The following is a 23,724-nucleotide window of genomic DNA, read 5'->3' as shown; positions in this document are numbered from 1 at the left end:
GGTTTTGAAAGGCCTTCTGGTGATAGTTAATCTTTTTTAAAGGTATTTTATATTGTTTTTCTCTTATTACAACTTTGTACCAAAAAAAAAAGTTCACGATAATTTTTACAAATAAAATTAAAGAGAGTAACATGTTAAGTAGGGAAAAATACGAGTGTATACCAAGCATGTATCTTGAGCAGAATTCTGGAAGGGCCTCCCCAGGGAAGAAGAAACTTCAGGTGGCAGGCTTGGGACACAACACCAAAGCACAGGTGGGCAGAGATGACACTTGGGTGCTCCAGAGCTCTACAGAATTGTGTGGGGAGATCACCTTCCTTGACTTCAGACATGGTTTCTAAAGTCCACTGACATGGCTTCCAGCAGAGGAGAGTGCTCAGGGACGGCTCTCAGACCTGAGAGTGAGGTGGCCCTGAGACACCAGGCAGGCCAGGGAGAAGATGACCAGACAACTCAAGGGGGAGTGACATCTGGTACTCAGTTTCACGTTCCCTTTTCTGCACATGGGCTCCCTCACAAAAGCCTCGGACCTTCAGTGGAGCCTGCGAACCACGATGGCCTGGTGTCCATTCCCTGCTGATTGCAGAAGGAAGGAGGAGCTGTATTCACACACAGGGATGGGGAGGATAGCATCCTGCAGAGTCGCTGCTCGGATGCTGAGAGGACCCGGAGCAGGGCCTGGAGGACAACCCAGAGTGAGCAGGGTAGGCAGTAGCCAGGACACGGGACACACCCAGGAACCCTCAGAAAGGCTTGGGCATGGACCGAGGGCCTCTCCTGTCATACAATATAGGGTCTAAAGTTACTAAATTTGAATTTAAAATGTAACCCCTCCAAAGACTCAAAAATGTGGGGCACTCAGATAATATTCTGAACTGCTGAAAACTAGGGTTCTTAACTATCCCTGGAGAAGGAACAGGGACAGACTTTTGTGATGGTGCCTTTAGATTTCTAGGATATTCCTGAGATCTTTTATCCAATTTATTCTGATTAATTGGCTTAATTCGCTCACTTAAAATTTAAACAAAAACATGTTCAGTGTCACATCTAAGAAGTAGAGTTCTCAGCTCATAGAAAATTATAGCCAGAGAAGGCCAGGTTAAGAAGTAGCAGCTCAAAATGCAATTTCCTGCTGTCAGGCTCAAGTGTGCCTGGTTCTAGAGGGAGTGGAACTGGCTCCCTCCATTCATAGGTGGGCCGTTCTTCTCAAAGTAAAAACTGCCCAGAAGTGTCGCTCACTCACTAGCATTTGTTTGTATTTCTTTTTTAAGGTTTGTTTGCCCCATAAAATGGCATTTAAACTACAAGTGTAGTCTTGGCAGGTTTTGGGTTGTTTGTGTTTATTTTTAAAGTCCTGAGTTTCCTGGAAAAGGTGAGGAAGTGGATTTCCTTAACTCAGTCTTATCAGTGAGTTATCATCCAGAATGATCTGGCTGAGACTGTTTTTCCAGTCAGATACACTTCTTCAGGAGAATAACAGGAAACGGAAGGAGGGGACAACTGCTTCCATCTCTTAGAAGGATTGATGTTTGCTGAATCCAAAGTCCTTTGCTTAAAATCCTGGTAACTAAAATAACCAAACCCATTGTCGTTGAGTCGATTCTGACCCATAGGAACCCTATAGGACAGAGTAGAACTGTCCCATAGAGTTTCCAAGGCTGTAATCTTTACAAAGTAGACTGCCACATTTTTCTCCTGTGGAACAGGTGGCGGGTTCAAACCGCCAAGCTTTTGGTTACCAGCCCGCCGCTTAACTCCTGCACCACCAGGGCTCCTTGAAAAAGCTGATAGGCCCATGAAAATATTTTCTGTCCTTATTTCTGTACATACTTGTTTACACTGCAGGAATTTCAGCAAAACAGCAATGGGAGGATTAATTTCTATTTGTGTTCTTATAACCAAATGGTGACTATATGCATATGTGTTTTTTTATTTATTTGTTTTTGGTACAAGGAGCTTCTAGTTATATTTGGAGTTGTTATAAAGGTGCTATTGATCTACAGGTATTTCCTCTCAAGGAGTCTGGTGGTGGTGGTAGTTGCCATCGAGTCAGTGACAACTCATGGCGACCTTATGTATAACGGAACAAAATGGTGCCTGGTCCTCCACCATCTTCCTGATCTGTGATATGCTTGAGTCCACTGTTCTGGCTATTGTGTCAATCCATCTCACTGAAGGTTTCTCTCATTTTCCATGACCCTGTACCAAACATAACGTCCTTTTCTATTCCTAATGATGTGTCCAGAGTAAGCAAGACAAAGTCTCACCATCTTGCTTATAAGGAGCATTCTGGTTGTTTATCTTCCAAACCTGATTTGTTCATTCTTCTGGCAGTCCACGATATATTCAGTAGTCTTCTCCAACACCAAAATTTGAATGCTTCAGCTCCTCTCCTGTCTTCGTTTTCATTGCCCAGCTCTCACGTGCATATAAAGCGATTGAAAAGACTATGGTTGGGGTCAGGAGCACCTTGGTCATCGAAGTGACATCTTTGAAACAGGTCTTTGGCAGCGGATTTGCTGGATGCAATACGTCATTTGATTTCTTGACTGCTGCTTCCATGGATACTGATTATTGATCTAAGTAGAATGAAATCACTGACAATTTCAACTTCTTCTTCAAAGAGCCTAGAGGGCAGATACTACTATTAGCCGCATTTCACTGAGGAGAAAATAAGACATCTCAAGGATGAATAACTGTTTACTAAGGCACCAAGCAGAGGTGGGAGACCAGGGCTCAAACCCAAGTTCTTTATCTGCCGTCCTGAATGGGTGCACATATGGATGGATGGGTAGACGGATGGAAGTAAGGGCCTGCAATGAAGACAGCCATGCTTAGTATAGTTTTAGACCAACAACTGCTTCAGCCATCTTTAATTCACTTCCTTCCCCCTCCCACCCCCCAATTTTGCAAGCCCAAGCCCATTTCTATCGAGTCAACTCTGACTCGTAGCAACCTTATAGGACAAAGTAGAACTGTTCCATAGGGTTTCCAAGGAGCAGCTGATGGATCCAAACTGCCAACCTTTTGGTTAGCAACCAAGCTCATAACCACTATGCCACCAGAGCTCCAATTTTGCCAGAGATACAATATAATGACAGGGAGGGAAGGGAACCTTCTGGCACTGAGAAAGAGCCTTCAGTTGGTAATGAGCCCTGCATTTCTCTTTTCTTTTGCTTGTAACACTATCATGCTCCAGCCATTCTTGTCTTAGTTGGAACAAGCGATTGTTATAAACATTATAGTAGTTGGAGTCATCCTTTGCATATTTGTAGCATCTTAAATGACGAAGGTGCTATGCATTTTCTCTAGAGATGGGGATTTCCAGCTCGGTGTTTCTGACAGACATGGCAAGTTCTCCTAGTCAACACCTTACCTGTATCTCTCTTTTACATATCATGTTTTGTAAAATAAGCCTGGCCAATCTTAGTGTAGTCTCTTCAGTGGGCTCCTGACTAAGAAGAGGCTGCAGAGCAAACAAACTTTGCTTAAGCAGCCACAGGGAGTCATTTCAAGGGGGTCCAAATTCCTCTCCCTCTCCACCCCCACAAAAGGGTGATCAATGATGAAGTCAGGCTGTTATGAGTAAGCAACAGCCACTCGTTCATAGACTCTTTGTCAGGATGTAAACGTAAGCAAAAACAAATTAAACCATAATTTCGGAACAGTCGGGCAATGGCCAGTGTGTGCTGAGGTTGAGCCTAGCTTTCAAACCATTCTTCCACAGAAGGCATTCAGGGTTTGAGTGAACGAGGGTTTGTAGCCGCCTGACCTATACAGTGTTTGAAGAGGCTGCTCTGATATTTAAGCCAGCTCTCATAGGGTCTGCAAGTCTGATGATTTAGGTTCTTTCTCATCAGAAATGCCAAAATGTAATGAGAGAAGGAAATCCATAAGTCAATATGTACTCCTAAGGAAGTGAGATGAAATAGGAGAAAACTGATCTTTATGAAAGCCTTCATCACTACAGGCAAACCAAAGGCTAATAACAGAGAAAAGGTGCTGGAAAGTGTGCTGCAGTGCCCCTTCTCTGCTTTCCACATGTCACCCTTCTGCAAAGACCGCCTCCTCCCTGGGCCTTTCCACCGGCCTCCCTCGAGTCCCTTGCTCACCTGCACCCTTACCTTGATGTTCCCCGCATACCTGTTCTGCCCGTTTCAGAATCAACTACCAAAAGGCAGAGATTGGGCTTTTCTTCATCTCCGGTTGCACTTAAGTCCAGTCCCTTGAACGTGGTAGACATGTAGGATAAATGCTGAAGGGACATGAATTCTAAATAACTGCACCGGGCTGGGTAAAATATAAGTCTCGTCACAGAATCAGGTATTTCCTGTGGGGCCATCACACATAATCATGTATTAATAAAAAATGGAGCCACTACAGCCGGTAAATCTAAAATGTCATTTCCAAGGCTTTGAACTCCTGTAAGCCTCTCCATGTGACCTGACCAGTACTTCCAGAAAGTTTAACTGAACATTCTTGGTTCTGTATCATATACTAATTATTCATGTAACAAACCCACCACATGTCTTTAAACGTATCTGTTACTTATGGAAGCAACCTTATCCCTCTGGAAAGAATTAGGAGAACACGAAATTCCAGAGGGAAGTCATTTAACTGATCACAGTATTCAAAGGGTTGCTTGTTTTCTACTCTTACCTGCTGCTAGAAACAAGCCAATTGTGTATCAAACATGGGTGCTTGATATTTTACCCATAAGTTTTTTAATAGGTAATGTAGTAATCATTCTTGCTAGGCTTTGGTAAAATACGATTCCGAATACAACAAAAAGTCTCAGTTCCCACCTGTCTGTCTTGGCAGAGATTACAGAAACTTTAGAAATTAGAAAATTATGGACATTTTTAAATACCCAAAATTGGAGAGAAATGTACAGTGAAACCCTATCTACCCATCACCCAACTTCAAAAACCTTCAACTTGCTGCCGTTCTGTTGTTGCTAGTTGCCAATCAAGTATCAAGTCTGTGCCGACTAATTTTGACCTTATGTATAACAGAACAAATTATTGTCCCGTTCTGCGCCATCTTTGATTGTTAGTATGTTTGAGTCCATTGCTGAGGCTGTTGTGTCAATCTGTCTCATTAAGTGGCCCTCCACTTTATCAAACATGATATCCTTCTCTAGCAATTGGTCTTTCCTGATGACATGTCCAAAGTAAGCAAGATGAAGTATCACCATCCTTGCTTCTGAGGAGCATTCTGGTTGTGTTTCTTCTAAGACTGATTTGTTCATTCTTCTGCAGTCCATAGTGTTTTCAATATTCTTTGCCAGTACCACAATTGGCATCAGTTCTTCTGTGTTCTTTTTCCGTTGTTCAGCTTTTACATACATACGAGGTAATTGAAAAGACCATGGCTTAGGTCAGGCCCACCTTAGTCATCAAAGTGACGTCTTTGCTTTATAGGATTTTAAAGAGGTCTTTTGAAGCAAGGAAACCCTGGTAGCATAGTGGTTAAGAGCTACAGCTGCTAACCAAAAGGTTGGCAGTTTGAATCTACCAGGCGCTCCTTGGAAACCCTGTGGGGCAGTTCTGCTCTGTCCTGTAGGATCGCTTTGAGTCAGAATCGACTCAATGGCAACGGGTTTGGTTTTGGTTTTGGGTTTTGAGGCAAACTTACTGAATGCAGTACATTGTTTCATTTCTTGACTACTGCTTCCGTGGAGCATTGGTTGTTGATCCAACTAAACTCTAGTTTGGTCTTATGTTCTCCCTTTGAACACAAATAGCAACATACTGCATACTTTTCTCACTGTGTCCTTCCAGGGCAGTTACATGCAGCTCTGCCTCATCCTTGTCACTGGGTGCATAACATTTCATTGCACAGCCAAACCCCAGTTTATTTAACCTGTCCCTACAATACCCAATGGAGTATTCCCTATCATTTGCCGCTTCGAACAGACATATTCTTGCCCAGGTAACTTGGCCCCAAGTGTGGGTATGTCTGTAGGATAAACTGCTGGAAGCACAATCGCTGGATCAAAGGCCGTATACATTTAGAAATTTGAGAGATGGGACAATTCCTTTAGAAGGAGGTTCTGCCCAACACAAGGAGCTCTGGTGGTACCACAGTTGCGTGTCTGGCTACTAACCAAAAGGTTGGCAGTTTGAACTCACCCAACAGCTCATTGGGAGGAAGACCTGGCGACCTGCTCCCATGAGGATTACAGCCAAGAGGACCCTATGGGGCAGGTCTGCTCTGTCACGTGGGCTTGCTAGGAGTCAGAATCCACTTGGCAGCGCCCAACAACAACACAGTCAGCACAGCGGGTTCAGAGACTTTTCTTATCTTTGCCACACTGATAGGTAAACAGTGGCATCTCATGATAGTTTGAATCTGCATTTCTCTTTCTATAAGTGAGGTGGAGCATCTTTTCACGATTTAAAATCCATTTGCTTTTCTTTTTTCATGAATTGCCTTCTCAGCTCCTTTGCCTTTTTTCTGCATATTTAGAAAAGCAAGGCCACTCAAAGGTTACAGAAAGATTTCCTGTTTCTTATACTTCATGATCATTTTTCACACTTAAATACTTGATCTGCTGTTTATTTTCGTGTATAGAATGACATGGGATCTAATTTTACTTTTTCTAGATGACCAGCTAGTATTCCTCAACACCACCGACGACCCTTGTGTACTGACTTGTCCTATTTTCAACTCTGCCCCACCCCCAAAAACTTGGCTTGAGTTTTTATATACGATCTTCCATTTATTACCATTAGAACTTGGAAACGTTACTTTATTCTCCCCCCATAAAGTAAGAATATAATACCTGCCTCACTGGACCGTGATAATTGATGATCTGTTATTAGAAAGTGTCTGTACATGACTGTTTGATAAAAATTATCTTTTCTACTATTTTCCTAAGTTATTATTTTCTGCTTTTATCTTTACTATTTCCCTTCTTTCATTAGGTTTATTTTCTCTGACTTTTTACTTTTTATCTTTATTTTTATTCATACTTTATTGCTTATTAATATAAGCATTTAAGCCTAGGAATAGCCCTCTAAATACAGCTTTGCATATGCTCATTGATTCAGATTTATAATGGTTTCAATATCTATATTTAAAAAGCAGTCTACAGTTTTTATTTTCTTTGGCCCAAAGATTAAAATTGTTTTTAATTTTAAAATATTTAAAATACAAAAACGTAAAAAGAATATAAAATTCACCCACATTTATACTACCCAGAAACGGCCATTGCCATCTCTGTTTCTCTAAGTACATACCTACTTAAATTTCAGATATATAATATGTGTACATTCTTGTTTAAAAACCAAGAAAAAAGGGAAAAACTAACTCTCCCTCCAGGTACAATCACTATCATAAATTTGGTGGTTATTTTTAATAAAACCCTTCAGATATTCTTACATAGTTTTGTATGCAAGAATAATATATAGTTCCTTGTGTTTTTCAGGCCACATAAATGGTATCAAATTATACTTTGCTTCATCCAGTTTGTTCTTACATGCAACTGTGTTTCACATTCATTTTTTGTTTCTAGAAGTTCTCTGGTTCTTTTTCAAATATGCTAGCTTGTTTTTTCTTTAAACAGTCAGAAAATGTGTTCCAATAATTGCAAAGTCTGGAGCTTTGGGTATGTTTCTGCTGACGTGTGTACTTCTCACTCCTGATTCCCTGCTTCTTTGTGTACCTGGTTGTTTTGTGCTGTGAGCTGCACATTTTTTTCTGGAAAATTACCTGTGTGAATTCTTTGAGGCCTTCTCTTCCAGAGAAGATAAGTTTTTGGTTCTGCCAGGTGCCCTGCGACAGTGCTGGTTTGGGACCCCTTTAAATGGCCTGGGGTTGATTGAACCATCCAGATGATGTCATTTCAGCTTCAAGTCCTCAGGATGGAGGGCAGTTTCCTACATTGGTCTGCTCGGCAACCAGGGAACTCTCCTTCCAGTACCCGAGGAATAGGGCTGCATTTACTTCTAGAACATTCTTATCCTGCAGGTATAGTCCTTTGCAGAGAGCTCAGCTTTACTGGGGAGAGGCCAGGAAGAGAATGTTGTTGGTTCTTGTTAGGTGCCATCCAGTCGATTGCAACTCACAGTGACCCTGTAGGACAAAGCAGAACTGCCCCACAGGGTTTCCAAAGCTATAACCTTTACAAAAGCAGACTGCCACACCTTTCTCCCAAGCAGCCACTGGTGGGTTCGAACCACCAACCTTTTGGATGGCAGCCAAGTGCTTTAACCACTGCTGTACCATGGCTCCTGAGTCTGCTGTTAAACTTGGGGATTTGACCTGAACTTTGATTCCTGTATCCCTCACTCTAGAAAGAGTATCACAGTGAAAATTCAGGTGTCTTCAATTGGGCAAATGTCTTCAGCTTCAGTATACTACTACTACTCTGAGCTGTTGCCCTTCAATTTTGGCTTGATATTTTACTAACTTGTAGCTCTTTTATGCATATAAGAAAAAGTTTAAAGTATATCTTATCCAAAAATTTTAGTTATTGTTAGAAGTTAGGTCGGAATAACCAAGTCTGCCATATTTCTGGAAGTGGAAGACCTACTTCCCAACTTTGGTTAATAACATTTTCATTCTCGTGCCATAATTCCCACAATTTTTTTTTCTTTTTTCTTTTTTTAGCCTTAGATCTACATTTAGAAGTATTCAGCACTCACTGACAATTCTTTTGGCTACATGTTCATTGTCCTCCTGGTTAGCTGAAGTCCACTGTTTTAATACCTTAAGAAGAGCTCTTGTTGCTGTTAGGTGCCATCAGGTCAGTTCCAACTCATAACGACCCTACCTATGCACAGACAGAAATGCTGCCCAGTCCTGCACCATTCTCACAATCGTTTATGTATTTGAACCCATTGTTGTAGCTACTGTGCCAATCATCTCCTTGAGGATCTTCCTCTGTTTCACTGACCTTGTACTTTACCAAGCATTATGTCCTTCAGGGACTGATCATTCCTGATAACATGGCCAGGGAGGTGACCTGAATAAGGGTGGTGTTACAACCCCACCCTAATCCTCTTAACATAAAATTACAATCACAAAATGGAAGACAACCACACAATACTGGGAATCATGGCCCAACCAAATTGATACACACATTTTTGGGGGAACATAATTCAGTCCATGACACCTGTCTTTATCATTTACTGTCTAACCCATTTGAGCCTTTTTCTCATCTCTTTCAATTGGGAGCCTCATAGCCTGACTGTTCAGTGCTGTCTTGGTCCTCGGATTTTATGATTGATTTTTTTCTTCCTCTTTTCTCTTGAGTTTTATCAGCTCACTTTTCATTTCCTTATTTGTACATATTTGAGGGGTGGGTCCTTAGTTTGCCTTTTGTCTATCACGTTCCCTTCCTTTTCAGTATTGTTATTTACTGTGTCTAAATTCTTTAAAGAAGGGGAGTTCTTCCTAGAAAACTAGTAGCAGGACAGTTGGGGAAAGGCCAGGTCCGTGCCCCCAAGCTCTGCGCCGTGTGCTAACACTGGCACCCAGGACAGAGGGTTTGAGTGACGACAGTGGTCTAGCCTTCCCTGATTGAGTCCTCCATCCCCCACCCACTCCAGGCTGGCAGGGATGGCTGGTGTACCCTCTTCTCGTTCTGTCCTGACATGTCATGCGGTCTTCCCACTCCTGTCCCAAACAAAGGCCGTGGCTCTCCCATCAGTATGCTGTCAGGCAGCATGGCTGGCATCCTTCTTACCCCTGACCTGCTCCACTTTCTCTCCCTTTCACGTGCATTAGTTGACGGTTATCCATTTTCCCTGTTTTTCTCAAAATGGAGTTTTGTTCTTTGTTGTACGTTTTCTTTTGGGGCAGTTTCAGAAAGAAAGGGTCAAAGACATCTTACAGCTATACAGTTTTCTTTTAGGAGAGCAGATTTGTCTAGACTCTTTTTCTGAGTAAAGGAATTGTTTTTCAGGCTTTTCCCTCTGAGCCAGCTGCCCTTCATGTTATCTTTAAGCATGTGTTCTTCACAGGCCAGAGACAGGCCAAGTATTTACAGTAATGATGGCTGTGCTGCCCCTGCCTGGGGTCTGGGGCATCTCTGGCATTCTCCCCTGGGGACACCCAGTCTCCCTGCAGTGATCTCCCTGGATAAGCAGGACTGTTTACTCTTGCTTATCCTGTGGAAGTTGATAACAGTTGAGAATTCTTTACAGTGATGGTCAAGGCAGAGGATTAGATTTAAATTGTTTTGATTTATTTTTAAACCTCTAGAATTTTTGAAATATGTGGCAGTGGTTAGAATATTAACAGAAAATGGATGAATGGAACAATCCTATGTAGTAGCCTACTTGGATTCATCTCCAATATCTAGAAGAAGTTGAGAGGGGAGAGGAAGTGGGGTCTGAATTCCTGAAATCCATGTTTGCCCAGTGTGAGCGGCCTAGCCCGGAGTCGTTGCTCAGCTTCTTTTGGATGATTCTCTGTGGCCAGGCTGAGCTTCCTTGGGAAAGCCCAGGCCAGGTTTTGCCTCCCGAAAAGCAGTGCCTACAGGGAATGTGGACATTCCTTTCCTTCCTCCAAGCACAGACCTGGATGCTTCTCAGCAATACTTCCCAGGTTCCACTTCTCTGTGAAGTAAGGCTGCATCTTCTTAAGACACCTCCACTGTTGCACCATCCCTCTGTCCCGCGAGGCTGGTAGGAAGCTGGCGTCTTAACCAGGCAGCGATTGTACATGGAACCCGTTCCACGTCTCCACCCACACCACGTCCTGAGCATGCCGTATGGAAGCACGTGGATGCGCATCCCAGGGCCTGAGGTCAGAACTTTCAATCCACGTCTCAGATGTTTGGGTTTTCATCCCTACAATGACCATATTATTCACCCTCTAAACCAGGGCACTTCTGGGAAGGTGTAATGAATAATTAAACAGGACTATAAGCATAAATTGGGAATGTCCCAGACAAACCAGTATGATTGGGAATGTCCCAGACAAACCAGTATGATAACCCAGTGCCATCGAGTCAATTCCGACTTATAGCGACCCTACAGGATGGAGTAGAACGCCCGATAGAGTTTCCAAGGAGCACCTGGTGGATTTGAACTGCCGACCCTTTGGTTAGCAGCTGTAGCACTTAACCACTACGCCACCAGGGTTTCCAACCAGTATGATAGCCAACCTAATTATCTCCTGAGTTTCCGTGATAAATGCCAGTATGTCGTGACGTATTGTAACACATCTCTCACTTTCTCTCCAGCATTGCAGTAAAAACTCGACATTATCTTTATTGGCAAGACTAGATACTAGTTTTGTTGAATTATTTAATCCCCAAAGTCTTTGAATTTTATGGGCGCACGCATTCATTTTTACACCAAATACTAACATCCTGGGCATGGTTTTCTGCTACCTTCTAGGAAATGAAGCTCGATTTATTGCCTTAGTTTATTACCTAAGTTTGTTTGTAGGGTTATGGCGCTTTTAAGATGCTAATTCCACCCCATCAATAATAGTTGTGGTATAGCAGCAGCACTACGTTTACTCATTGTTAACTATGTGCCTGCCCCTTGCTAAAAGCCTCACAGGTAATATCTTACTTAATCCTCTCATCAGCCCCATGAGGGGACGGACCATTACGGCACAGTGGTTAAGAGTTTGGCTGCTAATCAAAAGGCCAGCAGTTCGAATCCATCAGCCGCTCTTTGGAAACCCTATGGGGCAGTTCTTCTCTGTCCTGTAGGGTCACTCTGAGTCGGAATCGACTAGGTGGCAGCAGGTTTTTGGTTTCTGCTAATGAGGAAACTAACTCAAAGAGGTAAAAGAATTTGCATGTGTTCACACAGAGCTGGGATGTGCAGAGCCAGGCTGAAAACACAAACAGCCGGACTTCAGCGCCCCTGCTCTCCCTGCTCTCAGCAACATGTTATTCCTAGTTGAGGAGTTTGCTTTATATTCTAAAGCTTGTTAATGTTTCCTTTCATGAGACCTCGCGGAGAAACATAACTTCCAAATTTTTCCTGGTTCAGGGCTCGTTCCTGTCTCTGTGTGCCCACTGTTCCAACTTGGCTTGTTTCCATACAGCTGTTGTTTACAAACTTTTGTGGTAGTTTCCTTTGCTCTACAAAGATATCTGCAGTGGTGATTAGATTCTTGCATTCCTTCAACTGAGCTCCAGTTGCTGAGCAAATACAATGTTAGTGGGGCCAGTGGTATGAGAAAGTTAACTCAAACGTTTTCGAATCATCTGAGTCTTGCTGAATATATGGAATACTGAGTGCCAGGACAATCAATTAGATCGATGCCCTGTTCCCCTTGAGGATCCTGCAAACCTGTACATGATGAGTGCCTCTAGGCTCCAAGGAACCCATAGCTCTGCCCAACACTCACTGGCTTTCCAACGCAGCTCCAGTGATCTTCCACTCATGTGTAGCCAAGGCAGACGGCCATGAAAATAAGTGGTGGCTGGTTTTACTGTTATACTGCTTTTAAGCATTTAAAAATTTGTGGCATGAGGGTACTCTGATGATAATGTCTGTTGTTATTAGGTGCCATCGAGTCGGTTCCGACTCATAGTGACCCTGTGTACAACAGGACAAAACACTGCCCGGTCCTGTGCCATCCTCACAATTGTTGTTATGCTTGAGCCCTTTGTTGCAGCCATCGTGCCAGTCCATCTCGTTGAGGGTCTTCCTCTTTTTTGCTGGCCCTCTACTTTACTAAGCATGATGTCCTTCTCCAGGGATTGATCTCTCCTGATAACATGTCCAAAGTATGTGAGACATAGTCTCACAGTCCTTGTTTCCAAGGAACATTCTGGCTGTACTTCTTCCAAGACAGATTTGTTCGTTCTTTTGGCAGTCCATGGTATGTTCAGTATTCTTCGCCAATACCACAACTGAAAGGCGTCAATTCTTCTTCAGTTTTCTTTATTCATCATCCAGCTTTCCCATGCGTGTGAGGCAATTAAAAACACCATGGCTTGGGTCAGGCGCACCTTAGTCTTCAAGGTGGCATCATTGTCTTTCAACACTTTCAAGAGGTCTTTTGCAGATTTCCCAGTGCAATGTGTCTTTTGATTTCTTGACTGCTGCTTCCATGGCTGTTGATTCTGGATCCAAGTAAAATGAAATCCTTGACAGCTTCAACCTTTTCTCCATTTATCGTGATGTTGCTCATTGGTCCAGTTGTAAGGATTTTTGTTTTCTTTATGTTGAGGTGCAATCTATACTGAAGGCTGTGGTCTTTGACCTTCATTAGCAAGTGCTTCAAGTCTTTTTCACTTTCAGCAGGCAAGGTTGTATCATCTGCATAATGCAGGTTGTTAATGAGGCTTCCTCCAATCCTGATGCCCTGTTCTTTCTTCTTTGTGTAATTGTTATTGATATGCTGGGAGGTCCAGTATTGGTAATTGTTATTGATACACTGGGGGCTTCCTATGCATTATCCTGTTTAATCCTGTTAACAACTCTACGAGATAGGTATTGTTTTTCCCCCATTTTATGGAGAGGAAATTGAGGTCCAGAGAGATCGAGTGACTGGCACAAACCGCCAAGTGTTTGGATAGAAATCCCAGTTGAATAACACCCTGCCCCCGTTCTACACTGGCCTGTGGTGAAGGCGGTACCTCCCTGTTCTTTTCCTGTAGAGTATACAGCACCTTGTGTCAGCGGTTGTTTGAATTATTAGAAAGCGCTTTCATTGAAGAATTCCAGTGTATTTTATTGAGCCATCTGGGTCAACTCCACCTGGATATGGGTAGGGGTTTCCCCAGGGAGCCAGGTTGTTTTTTGTAAACCTTTGAGTCAATTCCAACTCATGGTAACCCCGCGTGTACAGAGACATCCTACTCAATACATGATCTAACAGTTCTGTTACAGTGATTCTGGAAAAGTTGAAGAAATGAGTGTGATGTAAGAAACAATATTCATCTGCTTCTCACATTAGGCCTTAAGGGCACAGGGAAATTTACATACTGTGGCATGCACTGGTTGGGAAACACCCAGAGGAACTGTGTTTAAACACAAGGGCCCTGCGTCCACTGCATAGGGAGAGGACTTTATCAGGACATTTACTCAGGAAATAGAAGTCTGCTGCATAGCAATTCACCATCCACTGCTGTCCAGGGCTCTGAGGCCCATGTCTTGTTGCAGTTCAGGGACCAGTGATCATTCATTGTCTTATGGTTTACTGCAGGAAACGCGGAAGCCAAATCCTCCTCAGAAGCCTTTGCCAGCAGATCCCTTGAGCAGGACGACTCGGCTCACCAGTACCTCTGGGAGGACCCTAGGACAGCCAGAATCCGGGCTCCGCCTGGCTCCTCTCAGGTTGGTATAATTGGGCTGCATGCACCTCTTCCTTGCCCCCTGGACTGTTACAGGGCAGCTGGACCAACCCATGCTTTTCAAATCATGCTACACATGGGAGTCCTTAGCTATGCTCCCCACAACCCCCCTCACAGAGGAGAGTATAAAGCAGGTACAAGGACAGATCTGAAAACAACCAGGAAGCCGTCACGAGCTCACAGCCACTGGTATCACCGCATAGCTCTCAGCGATAGCCCACGTGCACCTAAGAGAGCAAATCACAATGAGGTAGGATTAGGCCATATACCCCAGAGAGCTGTGGCTGTTGATCTGGTCCTGGCCATTCCCCCAAAGAAGCCAGGCAGTGAGTTACCAAATAGTGTGATATTAGGAGGCCAAACACCTACCTCCAAGAACTTCACATAGGCCTAATGGGCTCTGCGCGATCCCTGGGGTCCTAGCAGATTAGGTGGGGTGGGGTCAAGGGGATGATGAGTGAGGCTGCGGAAGCTGGTGGGAGTAGGAGACTTGGTCTAACGGGGAGCTTCCCTAGGTGGTGGTAGTGTTAGTTACCTTCAAGTTGATTCCAACTCATGGCGACCCCATGAGTGCAGCCTAGAACTGCTCCATAGGGTTCAAGGCTGTGACCCTTCAGAAGCAGATCACCTATCTTCCAAGATGCTTCTGGTGGTTGGAACCAGCAGCCTTTCAGCTAGTAATGGAGCATGTGACCATTTATGGCACCCAGGTCTTCCCTATACAAGTGACAAAAGGAAACACCTCTGAAGATTCTCCTCCTGCTGTGGACCACTCCTGCACTTCCCCAGGAGAGCCCAGAAGGCATAGCCTCGAACCCTAACTTATGGAGTTAACCCAGCGGTGTGCTAGAGCCAGCTCACACTGGTTTTCAAAAGCTGTTAAATTTTGCCAGCCAGTTGTTAAACTCAGCCGCTATTAAAGATTAAAGCTTTATAAACTTACATTTATATAAATTATATTAAAGCAAAGGTAAAAAAAAAAAAAAGACTCAAAGCTCAAACCCATCATTTCGTAATGTTTCAACTGCATTTTACTATGATCTGTGCTCCTGAGGTCCTATGTATCTGGATGACAGAAAGACTATAGAATGGTGGCCGCCACATCTCTCTTCTGCATTCAGTGACCCCTCAGCCATGGTGGAGTATCTGTCTATGCCATGGAAATCAGCGCACGGTACAAATCAGCGGGTTCTTAAACATTTACCAGCACACAGATGGGTTAATCCCTCAGCCTTGGCAGGAAGCTTGCCTCATGAGCTCAGAAGAGCCAAAAGGTACTGTGTTGGCAAGGCTCTGGGTTCCATGATTCAGCGTCTCTGAAGGGGAAGGCACACTTAGTGATTTCATTACGGTGCTTGGGAAGAATGTCTGGCCTGTAACAGAGACCGCTGCCTAATAAATCTCACAGATAAAGCAGGTCAGAGGGTCGGGGTACTGGTTTAACTCCCAGCTGCACGGATGCAGGAGGACTGCAGAGCATCCGAATTATTTCGTTGTGGTTTGCATGGTGATCTGGGTGTTCTTTCCTTGTTCTATCTGAAGAAAAAACACTGCTTTACGAGAAGTTGGGGGAGCTCCCTTTCCTTTGCCCCCTGTCCCCGCCTGTGCTAGTCGCTGGCTCCAGCACAGAGCAATTTTGTCCTGTCCTGCCAGGGAGGAGAGGGCTCTGTGCATCCACTCATTGAGGGATTCCGTGTGCCCAGCCCAGCTCCCCGTCCTCTGGAGGGGTGCTGCCCAGTGCAGTGGCGTCCAGATGTGCCGTAAGGGTAAAAACACTAGATTTCAAAGTCTTGGTACCAAAGAAATGTCAATTACCTCATTAATAATTTTTATATTGATTGCATGTCGAAATGATAGTACTTGGGATATATTGGGTTAAATGAGATGTACTTTGAAAATTCATTTCACCTTTTTTTTTTTTTTTTTACTTATCTCTCGTGGCTACTAGAAAATTTTACATATTTGACCCCCACCCACAGCTGCACCATTGTTCTACTGGACAGCTCTGCTTTGAAGCAAATGTGGCATGGAAGGGGGAGCTTCTCCCTGGGCACCTCTAGCCCTGGTGGCAAAATGGTTAAGCACTTGGTTGCTAACCGAAAGCTTGGCGGCTCTAACCCGTCCAGCGGCTCTGCGGGAGAAAGACCTGGTGACCTGCTTCCATAAAGATTGCAGCCTAAAAAACCCTGTGGGGCAGTTCTCCTCCATCACACGGGTCACTGGCTCAGGATCAACTTGACAGTACCGAGCAACAGTAGTGCTCTGTCTGTCATAAACTGTCAACAGCCTTGAGCATGGTCCTGCATGTGACCTGCACCCGAGTCAGGGGACCTGGCTAACTCTGCCAACAGTAGGCTCAGTCTCCAGCCAGTGGAGCCATCCCAGCTACAGCCCTCTTTACTTACAGGCTTTGCTTTAAGGCCCCTAACTGCAATTTTGTTTTCTCCTCTCTTGGTGGTTGACTCAGACCTGCTCCTAAACTTCCACATCAAGTGCCCAGACCTGCCCACGCCACCTACATGAAGTGAGAAGCAAGCCAATCTCTTTCTCCAACAGTGAAGACAGAAGTTTGCACTATCTTTCAACTCCGGTTGGAACTATTTTTTTTGTACCAACTCTTAGGATTTTTAATGTTTAAAACACCATTATTTTAAGGACTTTGAGCTACTGCCGTCGGTGCTGTGCTATGGTGCTCTGTATTCTTGCTCAGGTACTTGTAAATTATTAATTTATGCTGAATGTTTACTGCAGTGCAGTGCGCTGTGGCAGGCATCTTTACACCACCATTGAGTTTTCCATGGAAGGGAGGCTTTGTGCTTTTAATATTTTAGTGAACTTGAAATACCCCACATCATGGGACTCTGGACAGGATGCTTAGTTCCTGAGTCTTTATTGGAAAGCCAATACTAACAGTTCCACAATGACCCATGGCAGGGATTCTGGTACCAGACCCAGCTCGAGGCCCCCCGATGGAACCTTGAGTGATGTTCTGGAACCCACCCCCCCTCCCCCCGCCCATTTCAGGCCAGAGCCTGGGGGCTCCAGTCCCGAGGTGTGCTTGGCTTTCAGGGAGGCCCCTTCATGGCTGGCTGGCAGGCAGGCCCCCAAGGGGCCACACCTTGAAGCTCCAGGCACCAGCAAAGGGTCTGGTTTCTGGCCAGAATACTCTAGAGAACCTGGGTTGCAGACAGGAATTTTAGGGTGTGACCACACCAGGACAGAAACTGGAACAAGGAGGCCAGGCAGGAACACGTTTGGAGAGCAGGCAAGGAAGAGGTTCGTGGTCCTGCTCCAGGTTTTACTCGATGGAAACACCAAGGGCAGCTTTTCCTGGCTTGCCTTAAGAGTGCTGGCCCCAGCACAGTATTTAGACTGGGAAAATGGTGTTGCTACAAGAAAGCTATTGCCGGGTACTGTGACCCTCCACCTCCCCGTACTAGTTGGAGCTCTGCAACCCTCCACCTCCCTGTACTGTTTGGAGCTAAGCAAATTACCACCTCGTCTTCTCAGCTGTAATGCAGGGATCCTGGGTTCAGACAGATTGCTGAGGCTTTCCATGGGGCCATAACTAGTTTCAGATGTGAACCTGTAACCAGATCCAGTCAATCAAGTCAGTAGATAAAAATCTCCTTTGACTGCAGGGTTCAACTTATTAAAAATTAGGCAGAATCCCTATGCTTGCAAAAACTACAGTCAAATGGAATGCTGTATTCACTGGGCTAGCCTGTCTGCTATCCTTACTATTGTGCATTAGACAAGGAACCAGGAGTTATCACTAAGTTCTCTTTGGGGCCTCTTGTGTTCCTAGCTTCGCTACAGGAATCCTTAAAAGATATTTTCAACATAGAATCAGAATCTATTTTTTAAACCCTTGCAGCCTACCTGTTGAGCATCCTGACTGTGATTAAGGAAATCAATTTGCTAATTCTAAGTATTCATGAAGTGCAGGCTTGGGCAGCAGTCCCTCCAACCTTTTACTCTTCAGATGTCTGACTGGGGAGCCATTTTCACAAGGTGATCTTTTAAGAAGCCTGTATCTAATGACATGAAAAATTCAAAAATACTTAAAGAAAAATGCCATTCTGCCTCTCTCTGTCTTCCAGTGGGGTCATGTGTGACTAGGGTAATTGACAATAGTTCCATAATTCACTCTGGGCGTTTTATGATAAAGGCTTCTTTGGGGATCATTTCAACAGCTTTTCTATTCTTTGAAGCAGACAGAAAAATGTATCAAGAATCTTGGTTTTCCTTCCAGAAAACAATACTGCATTTAGCTTCCCCTTCCCCCTCCAGTGTTCCCCACTGTATCTAGGCAACATAGTATTCATGATTATACATAAACTGAGTAAACCCATGCCACAAACACACACAAAAGGGAACCCAGCTCTAATACATTCCAGCTCTTTTACAGTGTGTGCATCTGTTTATTATTAATCTTGTTAAAAAATGTAAAGCCATGTTAAATATCATTGCTGATGAGATACATATAGGATGACTGTAACTGGTATTACATTTGGTAACTGTATTTAAGGCCAAAGCAGATACAATTGAAATGGTTTACAGAATTGTCATGGTACAGTATATATATATATAGGCATTGTCTTTATAGATGCCCAGATCCTTAGATACTATTTCCAGTAAGAGGATGTGAACTTTTTCCCTTAACTGTAGTTCCTATTCTTCTATTTCAGAGACCCGTTTGATATTAAAAAAAAAACCCCAGTGCCCTTGAGGGAGTTAAAGCTGTGATCACGTCATCGGTGGCCACGTAGGGGCTGTGGCTGATGACACATTCCTGTCTCCACAGTACTAATTAACTTTTATCGAGCCATGCAGTGTCTTTCTGGATAAGAATGTATTTAAATCTAATGTTCCCTTATAATACTCATACTAATACTAAAGGAATAATACTTCCAAGATGCAGTATTTATCAAATGAAGCCTATTTAGCAATGACTTTCATTCAGTGGAACTTAGGAAAAGAACCAATGACCAGGTTTGGGGGGGCGGTGCTAGTCCTCTGTTTTATGTCCTCAGAGATGATGGAAGCAAAGATCACAGGGTTATATTCAGTGGCCGTCTGACTACTCCTTCGTATTTTCAAGATTTATGGGCATGAGGAATAGAGGTGACTTGAGTGTTGCGGGGCCACCATTGAGTATTTCAATGTGCCCTAGCCACCCAGGAGACCCTGAGGTTAGTGACTTTCTATGACCCTGCTTTACTGGGAGGTAGATGACTGATTTTCTAGGCATTCCATTTAAAAAGTTTATCTCCTGAAATTTTTTGTAACTGCTTGCTTTCCCAACACATGGAATCGGACGTGTAGCAACCAAGGAAACAATGTATAACATTTTCCATTGTCAGAGCATGGAGGCTAGACTGCCCAGTGAGAGGTCTTTCAGCTCACACATGTGAGATGATGTCACAGAAACCACAAAAGCAACAAACTAAACTACATGAGAATAAATACTCCCGACTCCTCTCTGAGGGAACACTTTTATGCCCTGCCTTAACTTTGTTAGGAATTCTCAGGCTGAGACGCTAGGCCGTTGTTCTCTGGCATCAGTGCAGTCACATCAAGGCCCCCCGAAAGAGAACTGCTCAGACTTGGGTCTGTGTGAAAGATATTCTTGGGAGCCTGTGATCTCCCGTGGTGCTAAGAGACCTGGGGCTGGCTGAGGAGAACCCCTGGGGGCCTCGGCCGCCTCTCAGTGGGTATTTCCCAAGTACTCTGAGCCAGTGGGCCTTGTTGACCAAAAGGGCTGCTACCTGGGCAGCTGGGCCAGAGCTTCCTAATCACTCAGACTTCATGAGACTTATTTCATTTTAACACTTTGGCTGTGCAGGGCTCCCTGGGCACTCTGGAAGCAGGACGCCAGGACCCACTTGGTCTACCTGCCCGCTCCCAGGGCTCCTAGGAGGTCCTTCCTCATTGCTTCCCAAAGGGCCTCAGCCACACACAAGTGACTCTCCCAGAGGCCCTCCACCACAACTTCTGGCCCAGAGGGGTGACTCTCGGGCTGTGAGTTTCACACACTATGAATGGCTGGTCAGGGATATGGTAGGTGCTATGTTTTCTCCGCCCCCACCACAGCTGCCATCCCATGCTGGAAGCCAGCCCTAGGCTGCCCCAGTTCCTCCCAAGGGCACATCAGCAGGCCCATAAGCACAGTTGGACACAGGAAACCAGAGGTTATGACCCTGATTGGCCTTCCCCTATCGCCCAGATCATGGTGACCCAGTGTGGTCACCATGAGTTGGAATTGACAGCAACTAACAACAACATCCAGATACACGTCCAGTTCCCAGGCCAAACCCAATGGTGGTGCTTCTCCCGTCTCTGCCAGACAAAGCCCTGCTCTCAGGGCTCCTCCAGGTCAGCCACAGTGGGGCCTGCCACAGTGTGTGGCCACCCTGGTGGGTTTACGCATGGACACCCCAAGCCCACCTGCAGCAGGGGCACCATGACATGGGGGCCTTGTATTCAGTGGAACCCCTCCCACAGGCATGTCTCCCAGTGACCTCCTTCCTGAGGACTTAAATTAACTCACCTATGATAGCAAAATTCTCTTAACTCGCTCAAAAGTTTCTACCCATATTTGTTTCCTTCAAACCTATTTGAGACCCCTATTAAGAGTGATACAGGCCCAAGCTCCATGACAGATCGTGGAGGTAAAAAAAAAAAAAAAAAAAGTGATACAGGTAACACTCTAAGGAGGGTTTTAAGCCCACTTTGTCTACACCGTAAGGATGTTTCCAGAAGCCATTTGCCTGTATATCAAGGCGCAGTTTCCCTGCCTTTCATAAAGATATTCCTTCCCTTTTGGAACAACAATGGCAGCTACGGTACAGCCATCAAGAACTGGTTTCACATGCACAAGGCCAGGAAAAGAAAGTCTGGGTATGAAACCCTTAGTCAGTGATGGACGGTGGTAGCCAGAAGGTGGAACACACAATTTGATGTGATTCGGCTCCTCCAGGCTGAAGACCCTGTAACCCACCCTGATTGTCCACATTTTCTAAAAACATGTTCTCCCTCGATAACTTTTTTTTTTTGTCCTTAATTTAGCACCTTTTAGGGCCAAACAGGAAGGAGCCCTGGTGACACGATGGTTACGTGCTAGGCTGCTAACCGAAAAGTTTGTGGTTCAAACCCACCAAGGCAATCTGCTGCCATAAAGATTACAGCCTAGAAAACCCTGTGAGGCAATTCTGTGCTGTCCTACAGGCTCACTGTGTCACATAGGCTTAATGTGAATCAGAATTGACGTGATGGCACACAACAACATGAGTTGGAACCGACTTAATGGCACATAACAACAACAGAGCCAAGCAAAAGAATAAATATCATGTGATCGTTTTAGTTTTACAAAGAAGTGAATGACATCTATGTTCATGGCTTATAAACAGGTACTTTAAGTATGACAATGAAAGAATATATATCACATTAGAAAGACAAATCCTCTAAGATTCCAGGGCAGTACACCTGGTGGCACAGGGCTACCAATTCCCTCTTCCCTTCTCTGAGGTTAGCTGGTAGGCTGGAGGGAAGGCTCGTTGCTTGAATGTGTGTGGCAACTATTAAGTATAACTGTTTAAACTTGGCTACAGGCTATTTAGCACAGTACAGATTAAACTTACAGCTACATAAACCAGCACATTAATTTTATAGTGCTTCAACCATTTATAATGCTTTGGTTTGCTTTTTTTTTCCACATACCTTTTTATGTTACAGTCTGTTACTTTTGTACACATTTCTTATATCAGGGTTCTACAGGTAAACGCCACCTGAAAAAGTCATTGTTAAGAATATTATATCCAATAAATGGTATACAACGAGTATAAAGACTTGTCTTATTCATTACTGAGAAGGTTACATAAATGCAAAAAAAAAAAACCTCATGTAAAAAATTATATATTCATCGATATATACATAAAGAAATTTTGGAAGGTACATAAGAACTAAGAGGAATGGGTCAGCTGGGAGGGAAGGAGGTGTGCTGCCAATCCCATATAAACCAGGCAGAGGAGGGGACGAGGAGGGAAGGTACGTCTTTTCAAACACACACACAATAATAAAAAGAAACTGAACAATATGAATGTCTAGTCTACTCAAAAAAAAAAAAACTGATTAATTAAAAAGCTCACCTTATTTACATAAGAGAGAAATTCGGAAAGCAAGCAAGCAGGGATTGAGACATTTACATCAGACAAGATTGAATTAAATAAAGAGAGCTTATCCAGAATGAAAATCTAAGGCTGCTGGGTGTCTATTTACAAGTAAAGCTCAGCATGCAACTTCCTAAGGAAAGAACAGCCGGAAATATCAACAAGAAGAGATGTACAAAATGGCCACAGTGGGTCTTTGATCTTACCACTCTCCACCCCTGATGGAGCATGGAGCCAAGAAATCAGTACACAGAAGACCTCACAGCACAGCTAGGGAGGTAGATGAAATTGGTATACGTCAAACAGGCACTTCATTCCAAGCACCAAGGGTGGGGGAGGATATTGTGCTACAAAATAAACCTCAGATTCCAAATGGTGCAGACAAGTCCTCCAACCATATGCGCTAACACTAGGAAAACAGTCCTGTGCCCTAGAAATGTAATGATTTCTGCGTCAAAGATGAACTGAGGGTTATGTAGGAAATAGCAAATAAAATTTTTTGTTACCACGCTCCGTGGCAATGTTTCCCAAACTTCTTGAAGTATAAGAATCCACCTGGGATGCTTCTTAAAATCCACTGCTCAGGCATCACCCCCTGGAAATTCCAATTTAAAGGGTCTGCAATGGGGCCTCAAAATTTATATTTAACGAGTACTCCAACTGAATCTTTTCATCAGCAACGTTTAGAAAACTTCCCATGGGAATACAACTAAAGCAGTGCTGAGGGGAAAATTCCTAGTCCTAAATACATGCATTAATAAACAAGAAAATAAATGACTTTAATAAACAAAATAAACCTAAGAAAAATGGAACAGATGCATTTGTAGAAATAAAAAGCAGAAATTAATTAATTAGGAAAAAATAGAATAAAACCCTGAGCTGCTGCTTTGGAAAATTAATACAGGAGATAAACCACCATCTAAAAAATAAAAAAAATTTTTTTTTTTTTTAATCTACTTAATATTGATACAACTGCATCAACGATGGACTCAAACATACCAACGATCGTGAAGATGAGGCAGGACTAGGCAATGTTTCGTCATTCTGTTATATGTAAAAGTCGGGGCCAATACAATGGCAACTAACAACAATCTAGTGAAGAGAAAAGAAGGAGCAAATGCTCATAGCACATGAGCATATAGAATCCACCATAATCCAAGGAGATTATTTTAGGAATATAAGGATGATTCAATACCAAGAAATCCTACAATCCCAGTCACCAAATTGATAGAGGGAAATGTCATAATTACCATAGATGTTTCAAAGACATTTGAT

The 23,724-nt window shown here is 43.8% G+C and overlaps 1 protein-coding gene across 5 annotated transcripts in view; it reads left to right on the top strand.

The window, feature by feature from the left end:
- The window catches only part of ADAM12 (ADAM metallopeptidase domain 12), a 381,920-nt gene extending 359,877 nt beyond the window's left edge, over positions 1 to 22,043 (top strand). For 2 of the 5 annotated variants that reach the window (XM_049854704.1, XM_049854707.1), the window contains exons 22-23: positions 14,131 to 14,261; positions 16,258 to 16,713. In XM_049854704.1, coding sequence (XP_049710661.1) covers positions 14,131 to 14,261; positions 16,258 to 16,444 — 318 coding nt within the window. In that variant the 3' untranslated portion in view covers positions 16,445 to 16,713. Of the gene's footprint in view, positions 1 to 14,130; positions 14,262 to 14,988; positions 15,182 to 16,257; positions 16,715 to 16,745 lie in introns of those variants that run through there. The other 3 variants (XM_049854705.1, XM_049854708.1, XM_049854706.1) reach the window with 3 other exon arrangements.
- Positions 22,044 to 23,724: the final 1,681 nt, after the last annotated feature.

Source organism: Elephas maximus, chromosome 16 (genome assembly GCF_024166365.1).
Source record: "Elephas maximus indicus isolate mEleMax1 chromosome 16, mEleMax1 primary haplotype, whole genome shotgun sequence".
NCBI lineage: Eukaryota > Metazoa > Chordata > Mammalia > Proboscidea > Elephantidae > Elephas > Elephas maximus.
Note: the sequence above shows the minus strand (reverse complement) of the source record. Positions and strands in the feature narration are given on the sequence as shown.